The sequence below is a fragment of the Kryptolebias marmoratus genome, linkage group LG12 (assembly GCF_001649575.2).
Source record: "Kryptolebias marmoratus isolate JLee-2015 linkage group LG12, ASM164957v2, whole genome shotgun sequence".
NCBI lineage: Eukaryota > Metazoa > Chordata > Actinopteri > Cyprinodontiformes > Rivulidae > Kryptolebias > Kryptolebias marmoratus.
In genome coordinates, this window is record NC_051441.1 from 19,201,678 (window position 1) to 19,210,666 (window position 8,989).

The 8,989-nt window shown below is 43.9% G+C and overlaps 1 protein-coding gene across 6 annotated transcripts in view; it reads left to right on the forward strand.

Moving 5' to 3' along the window:
* nfixb (nuclear factor I/Xb) overlaps positions 1-8,989 on the forward strand; it is a 169,616-nt gene that overhangs the window by 11,722 nt on the left and 148,905 nt on the right. For 4 of the 6 annotated variants that reach the window (XM_037978756.1, XM_017435704.3, XM_017435709.3 and 1 more), the window contains exon 2: positions 700-783. In XM_037978756.1, the coding sequence (XP_037834684.1) occupies positions 700-783 (84 nt within the window). Of the gene's footprint in view, positions 1-699; positions 784-6,937; positions 7,354-8,989 lie in introns of those variants that run through there. The other 2 variants (XM_037978757.1, XM_037978758.1) reach the window with 2 other exon arrangements.

Below are 8,989 nucleotides of genomic sequence, written 5' to 3' on the forward strand. Positions count from 1 at the left end.
CCCCCCGACACACACACACACTGACCCAGATCCTTTGCCTTTGGTTCCCCGCCTTTCATGTTGTCTGGTCTGGCTGTTTCAGCTGACTTCAGAAGGGCACTGGTTGCTCATTCAGAGCCTCGGCTGGTGCGTCCCGCAGCATACAAATGAACTGCGCTGAATAGAAACAAACATTTAACATAAAAACGCGTTAGCTATGCAAAACAGAGGCCCGTGTTTGTCTCTGCGGCGGAGGGCAGATGTACGGTCCGGGCCGAGTGTGTGCAGCATGTGACTGTGTGTGCTGAATCGGTGTTGGAAAAGAGGCCGTGCAGGTGAATTAGCAGTTACAGGGAAACGCCACTGAGTTTGACGCTCGGACACTTTGTTCCTCCATTATAAGCGGTGGCGGCTGACGGGACCGGACCTCATGCACCGAGAGGCAGCTCACACCACCAATCACAGAGTGTACTCGAGTGTGTGTGTGTGTGTGTGTGTGTGTGTGTGCATGAGCACGTGAAGATGAAAGTGGCTGTCTGCTGATGGGACTTGGAGAGGATTTTTAAATAGGTCAAGAAGGATTTTCATGTACAAAATCTGATTTTGCAGCTTTGCAACCAGCTTGTTTTTTTTTTTATTTTTCTTGGTTTTTTTTTTGTTTTTTTTGGCTGATTTTAAATACAAGCCGATTGAATGAATGACTGTTGTGTTACATTTCAGGCAACCGAAACCTTTCTGTTGAACGAAGAGCCCTCCAGAGGTCCTGGGATGCCTGAATGCTTTGTAGTATCAGATTCATACAGGGTATGCATCTATTATTATTATCATTTTCATTATTATGTGCGTGTGTTGGTATTAAATGTGTAACCACAGTCATTACTCGAAACTCTTGAGTGTCTGTTTTCACGCTCTTGGTAATTGCCCTTTAATCATAATGTCATTCATAGCCCTCTCCACTCATCTGCAAACCATTACGATGATTATTTCCACACACACACTCACACACGTAAGAAGAAAAAGAGAAACGCAGGGCTTTTACAATTTCATGAAAGTTCCCTTGCCTCGTGAGAATGAAATTTACAATGTTAGCGTGCGGCGTGGCGTGGCGTGTGAAAGGAAAAAAAGAGCTGTCTAATGTAAAAAAAATTGCACAAAGGTTGATCCAATGAAAACGCCAGATTTTACAGTGAGATGACGTGAATGTAGAGAACTGGGGATGGGGAGGAATGTTGACGGAGACCTGCTGATGACTGAAAATGTGGTCGTTAACGAAGACGGGGCTGCCGTCCGAGGGCGAGTTCTTTGTTTCTAGTAGTCAGGACCATCGCCAACTCTGTTCCATGATGAAGTGCTGAGGCTGTAACTGAGTAGCCTGGTGTTTGGAGGGAGAGGGGTCGAAAACAAATACAGGAGGGTGTCCACCTCCATCATCCGATCCAGGAGATGTGTGGATTTTGGCTTAGCTCTCTTCAAAGTGCATCATCACACATCTACCTGAGCAAATCTTACATTCTGCTTCAGCTAGATGCTGAGGAGGAGGAGGAGGAGGATGCTGTGGTGCATTTTAGCTTGAAGTTTAGATTTATTTTTGAGTCTTAACAAAAAAAGGAAGTCAGAAAAAAAATTAATTAGGGTTTCAAATCTGTTCAAATCTCTGATCTGATTCGACTCCAGTGAACCATGTCCATTCAATTCAACTGGATGTGTTGCAGTTCAGTTTGTTTCATTTAAAATCACTCCAATCTTGTAAAAATCAATTCCAGGTAATGCAGCCCGTTCAGTTTATTTCATGTCGTCTATGTTAATCCAGTTAATATTATTGCGTTCAATTCAACTTAGCGTCGTTCATTCAATTAATTCAACTCCATTAAATCCATTTGAATCCAGCTCAGTTTATTTCCATTCAAAATATCGCAACATAATTCAGTTCCGTTTGGTCAATTCACATCGGGCCAGATTACAACAAACTCGTGGTCCTACACTGAAAAAGCAAACAACTTCAGTTCAAAACTCACGCCTGTTCGTTCCAATTCAGCACCATTATCACTGAATTAAATCCAACACTGGTAGACTGAAACCAGGGTGTGTGTGCGTGTGTGTGTGTGTGTGTGTGTGTGGGGGGGGGGTCATCTGCCTCAACCAGCCGAAGGGGCACCACAAACAGCAGCCTCTATGAGTTGTGCTGATGTGCCAAACTATACATTCATATATATATCTACAAGTTTGCAAACCAATGTGCAGATTTAAGGATCAAATGATCACCAGAAAGGTCTTTACTTCCCAAAGACACGTCTTTTACTATTCTATCTCTCTCCCTCCCTCCCACCTGAGAAGGATCGGGACTCGCAGTAGAACAAAAAAAAAAAAAAAAAGTTTGGATGGTAACGTTAGAGAGATGTAAAATTGTTACAGTTAGTTGTTGTGGATGCGGTCACGTGAGTTTCGTGACACCTGAAACAGAGAAGAGCGTCACTGTTTCCCGATCGGGGCTTTAATGGTCTTTGTAACACACGTGTGTCAAACTCAAGGCCCGCGGGCCAGATCCGGCCCTCTGTAACATTTCATCCGGCCCCCAAGATAACATTTAGATTTCATTGTCTGGGACAGATCGAGTCTCTGATTCTTATTTTGCTTAAAAAAACTGAGCCTAATTAGTGAAGTTTTCTCTTGACAGTGACTTAGAAGCCAACAATAAATAGTTTTAATTTCTGTATGATCAGGTTTTAGTTGATGGCTTTTAAAAAAAATCTGCTTTAATGTTAAAAAGTTCATTTAAAAGCTGAGTGAGGCGTAAGAAATGACTGCTAATGATGGGCTTTTTGAAGTTTGATCTATTTGTCTGTGTTCATTAAAGTCTGTTTGCTCTAAATTCTGTATAATCTGTAACTGGGAAAAGATAATTGATATTTCTATATGAATGATTTGACATAATACATCTAAAACCAAGGTTAATTTATGTAATTTTTAATGAATATTGATCTTGATTGGCCCTTGGTTAGGACCAAATTTTTAATTTTGGCCCCCTTGCGTCACTGGGTTTGACACCCCTGTTGTAACAGATCACGAAAATATGCAAAAACACCTTCCGCTGTTCCTCCTTTCTTGCTGTTTGTCTGCCTCAGATTTCTAAGCCCTCCAGAGTTCATATCAGTCGCAAAAGTCGAGACGGATTTGTTTTCATGAAATGGAGAAAAAAAAGAAAAAAAAAAGAACTGGTTCGTGTTCACTTTCTTTCAGTTAAACAAAAGATTACAAGTGTTTAAACTATTTAGGGAAATCACTTTCAAAGAACTTCAGAGGGAACCCCCCACCCCCAACCCGAGTTGAGAACCACGACTAAACAAAGCCGTGCACTTTGTGTAAACGACGTGGTGCCGGGGCTGACATCTGCTCAGCCGAACAAGCCAACCCGCAGTTTTGCTTATCTGAACTTTCGGCTGTTATCCCGAGCTCCTTCTGCACACAGGTGTGGTGTCAGCACTGGTTGCAGTGTGACACTGTGTGTGTGTGTGTGTGTGTGTGTGCAGTTTATGCAAATGTGCTCATCCTTGAATGAACTGTTTTGCATGTCCAAAAACTCCCCTTTTTTAAAAAACAAAACAAAACAAAACAAAAAAAAGCTGCTCTGATTGTGTCTCCAGTTAAGGCCTCAGATCTGATGTGACTTCGCAACAGCACCGAGCTGGTGGGTGAAGTCGTTACAGAGCTGGCCGCTCTGGAGCAGTGGTAAATATGTATATTTGAGGCGTGTGAAAAAGCAGAGCCGCAGCAGACCCACCAACCGTAGCATATGGCTCTACCATGTGTTACTTAATGAGAGATTTACTCACACAGACCGCTAAATGTGTGGCTGGTTTGAGGAGCCGCGGCGGAGGAGGGCTCGCGTGTGCCGCACGCAGGTCGACTCTGCAGAAGAGAGGAGGACCTTTTGCTCTCACTGCGCTGCCGTTAATTGAAGGTGAACCAATTAGGGTTGTGCGACGAGGACTTTTAGAAATCAGGGCAGACTGTGGACGGCTTACGAAGGCAATTCTCTTTGTTCTTAAGTAAAAGAATCGTACACATTACAATGTACTATGTTTAGAAAAAGACACAAAAAACAGTAAAGAAATGTGGGAGGAGTCATAGTCAACAGTAGGAACAGTGTAAGGCTCAAATAAATCAATTAGAAATGTTGAATTTCTTAACAATAAAGGCCCATTTCTAATAATAGATATTTTGTGCTGCGTTTGCACCTCTTGTCCAAATGAATATGGTGTCACTTTTAGAGTAGAATAAAATGATCTTGTTTTTATAGTATACCACTGTACGGCACAGCGAAACAAAGCTACGAGCTCTAGTAAGGTGCTTCTTCAGATAAAAGTATAAATGCGTTGCCAGGTATTTCATTTGTGTGGATAAGAAATATGGAGATGTTCATAAAACGACGAGACGGAAGCCTATTTTGCGCGCGCCGACTGTAACTTTGTGCCGTAGAAACCGAAACAACAACGGAGCCGTTCTTGTCAGTTTTTTATTAATTTTTATTTTTGCTTCTGTCTCACTTCACCCCCCCCCCCAATCCCCCGATCCCGTTCTCGCCACTTACAGCAGTGTGGCGTGGGTATTTCAGCATTTTTGTTAGAATCATGTAGACCAAGTTTTTTTTTTTTTAATTAAGGAACCTAAACATAGCTGTTAAAAAAAATAATAAAAGCGTAGATGGGGCTTAAAAAAGCAACAACAATCAGTTTTGTCTCATTACAAACCCTGTAGCTCATATAGTGCCTAAAACAACTATGGAGACCACAAGTGATGACATCATCAAGGAAATGACCTTGGTTGTGATCATCAGCATACTGTGAATGGATAACTAGACACAGGGATGTAATACGGAAGTTAAAGCCAAAGCAGGAAAAACGCCCCCTGTAGGCTGGCTGTAGTATAAGTTTAAGTCTATGTAAATAAACGATATTAACATATGTAGGCGGAGCTTATGGCTTACCATCCCTAATGTGTAGACTCGGGCTCCCAAAATACAACATGGCATCGCCCATAAATCAGGATACTTTGGATCAAACTTGAAGAAGGGGTGGCATCACTTCATCCGGTGGTTAGGACCCACAGAGTATTATCCCATTTAATTACTGAGGGATAAGAGTAAAGGGCAAAATTAGCACAATAGTCCGGTCAAATGTCTTTTGGTTTAAAGGTTTTGCACAGAAAAAAATGCACCCCTGCTGCGAAAGGCACTAAAAAGAAAGCAAAGTGAGATGAGAGGAATGGTGTCAGGCGAAACGACTCTGTGCTGCCCACAGATGTGCCTGTCCTTTGTCTTTCATTCAGCTAAGCATGCTCCAGCATTGTCTGATGCTGATTATTAAAAAAGGGGGGCGAACGTTACAGGGTGTGCCGTAGCCTGTTTTTCCTTATTCGTCACGCATCGCCGTGACAGAGAGGAATGCCGGTGCGCTGCTGAGGATGCGAGGTTACACAGTTAAACACTCCTGACCACACGCCGTCTCCCTCCCCGCCTGCATCCCTGGCCTCGCGCTCCCCCGGCCTCGCGCAGTAATTGGCCGCACGGAGCCCAGATCTCTTTGTTTCGCCTGCAGAGGCTTGCGGTCGAAATGGCCAAGCAGTGGGCCTCATAAATCTGCGGGACTCCAACGTTAGACCTAAAATTTCAGCTCCATCCATCCCCCCTCCACCCCCCCTACAATGACTTCACTCCTACCTAAATTTCCCCCATTTGCACCACAAACGAGAACCCGGTCCAGAAAATGACTTCTATGTGGTATATGTGCCACTCACTGCTGTGTGTGAGAGAGACAAATACTTTTCTGTTCCTTCACACATCCCCGTTTTTTAGTATTTTGATACAGCTCAGAGGTTGTGATTATAGGTTTGTCCTCGCTGTTTTGCTGTAGTTTTCTGCTACACTGTTCGGCTTGGGCTCGCTGCTCTGGTTTCTAAGCTCCCGGACCGGGTCACGAGGGGGTTCAGCAAACGGACGACGAGAAGACGCACTGAGACAAAAGGCCACAAACGCCGGCTTTTCAATGCCTGAGAGGTGTCGCTGAATGTTGCTGACCTGAAGCCCGCTTTGACCGCGACAAGCCTCAACCCTCCCGTGGAAGTTACAAAAACTCCCGTACCTCTCTTTGTCTCTCGTGAGGGTTTAAGGTACTCACTGCGAAGCCACGAAGACCGGTTAAAACGAAATTTCATAAAGCGCAAAACCAAATCTGCGCAGTATTTTTCTCATTTCGACGATTAATGTGTCCTTAAATTTAAAAATATGGCGTTAGTTTAACCTACAGAAACAGCCGAAGCGACTGAAAAATGGTCAACAACGACGAAGTACTCGGAAGAGCCATTTTGGAACGACAACTTTGAACTAATGGTGCCCATTTACGCTCCAGTTTATTGAGTAAAGTATCCAAATATGTAATAATCGAGGTCAGAGCGTTAGACTAGAGTTGAAAAAAAAAAAAAGACTGATACGGTAAACATATCGATCTGGGAGAAGTTTCACAAAAGCGGCGCGCGTTTGAACGCTGAGCTCAGCCGTTGTCCTTTTTATTTCCACCTAAATGTCTTTGATTTTCTACATTTGTCCCGATTCCCCCATATTCGTTCACCTTCGCAGACCTGTAGCTTCAACGTGGGTTTTTGGTGGAGTCAGCCAGTGCTTTGTTTACACTGAGTGCGTACCCGCATTTCAGAAATCCATATCAATATATCTGGAAAACTACTCTCTCAGTTCAAAATAACCCTTTTTATGTTTTATTTTATATTTTGGAATGAGTACCTTTAATACTAAAGTATTTTTGTCCGTCTAATGAAGGAGGTTTGACTGAAAATACGAGTTTTCTTCTTTATCTTCTCCTTCCTTCTCCGAGGCTGTCAGATGGTGCGTTTACGTGTCCTCCTCACGTCAAAGTGTAACTACAGATTAACGCTGGAATGCGACGCATCAGTAAACGCAACTGAGAGCACGAGCGCAGAAAAGTGCGGGCGAAAGATTAATAACCGGGTCAAAAAATGTCATTTCACCACCGTTTGATAAATACCACCTCGTTGAATTAGTCGGAAGGTGGAGAGGGGAGGAAAAAAAAAAAAAAAACAGGCTGCGAAGAAGAAAAGACAAGAGGAGAGCGGTTAAAATCCCGGGAAGAGGCGAGAGGGGAGGGAGGCAAAGTTTTTTCCCTGAAAGTTTGTGCAAGCTTTCACTTTCTAGGCGGGGTTACAGTAAAGCTGCAGCAGCATGGAGTGAGAGAAACCGGACGGCGAGCGAATGCAATGCGGCACTGTACCGAGCTTCCATCCAACTTCAGCGAGCTCTCCAAGCCTCCCTGCTAAAACATGTACTCCCCGTACTGCCTGACACAGGTAAACTGGCTTCTCTTGTTTCGCTCTTCGGCCACGGCCGGGCTTCGGCGTTGTCTATTATTCTTCATTGGTGTCGTCTTTTATTTTGTTTGTTTTAAGAAAGAAAAGCGCTGCCTTTGCCCGGGTATAATTTTTCCATACAGCTTTTTCGTTAGCTCGCAAAGAAAGTTCGGCTCAACTCTCCGGGACGCCTCGTCCCGTCACGTCGCCACGGGAAACTTTCCGCACGGCTTTTTTTTTCTTTCTTTCTTTCTTTATTTGGAGAGAAAATGGCGCTTCTCTCCGAGCGTATTTCATATTTTCCTAAAGCGGAGGGGGCCAGAGGGAGGAGGAGGGGGTGTAGGAGGCGAGCCTGCGGGACTGACGGGAGGAGGAGGAGGACGGTTGGAGTTAAATACTGCCGCCGTTAGGAGTTTCCTAACCGGCGAGGCTCGAGGCAGGATGAGGGTGTTCTTCTTCTTCTTCGGTTTTTCTTCTTCGTTTTTTTTTCTCCCTCTGTCTCTCTCTCTCATGTTAGCCGCTTAAAGGAGTGTGCTAGCGGGGCTCGCGCACGGCCGTTTCAGGGCCGCTTTAGTGCGGGTCGGACACCGGGAGAGCCGGGGGCTGGTGTGTGTGTGTGTGTGAAGGTGTGTGTGAAGGTATGTGTGTGTGTAATAAACGGCGAAGAACATTGTAAAATATACTACACACACACGCGCGCGCTCATGAGATAGTGTTTTTTTTCATGTAGCCCTGCTGAACCACTTCACTGTTTTCCAAGTTTATTTTATTGCACTTGAATGCAACACGTGCAGCTTACAGGTTAACAGGTTACAGCTCCTTATTTTCCTCTTTAATCTGTTGGTTTTAATGCACTGAGATAAATTTATACAAAAATAAAATATAAACTGCATTTTTCCCCAAGGTGACACAAGAATATATAATCATTCTGCTGCATGTTTAAAGCTTGTGTGAAATTTTGTCTGCTATTTTCAAAGCAGCATCATATTTCCTCGCCATCATAATAATTTCTTATTTACTGTTTTTGAGGGATATTAATTGTGTGTGTATCAGTTGCGGTGAGTTATTTCTGACACTAAAACAACACTTGAGCTGTAATGAACATTAGATCTTTTGCTTAGTTTTCTTTTTTTCTTTTTTGCATGTGTGCGCTTTTGGTTTAAAACGTTTCGTTGGCTCTACGCTTGAGGCTGAATTTCTCCTGAGGTTTATTTTTTTTTGCAGAAATTTGCAGTGGATCAGGATGGAGCGAACTCCCCCCCCCAAAAAAAAGAAAAAAAATCCTGTCGGTTCAGCTTCATGCAATGCCACCGACTCTTAAAAAGGAGCTTTCTCTTCACTTTTTTTTCAATCTGAATTTTATGTTGGGACTCTGTCAGCCCCTTTTTAGATTTTCAAAGCTTGGAGAGGGCTCCTTTGTTTTAAGGCATTTTTGCCCCCCCCCTTCTCTATTCTCCAGCTGCTGCAGCTCCTCTTCCTCGTGTAACTCAGACTTGTTTACCCCTCGGACTGCCAGCGTTACCCCTGTAATTCATTCCTGCCTTTTTACAACAGGGTTGATTAAGGGAAAAAGGCTCTTCCTCCCACCGTGTGATGCCTCTGCCGCCAGAGGCTGAAAGGGGGTGTCCTGCTCGGC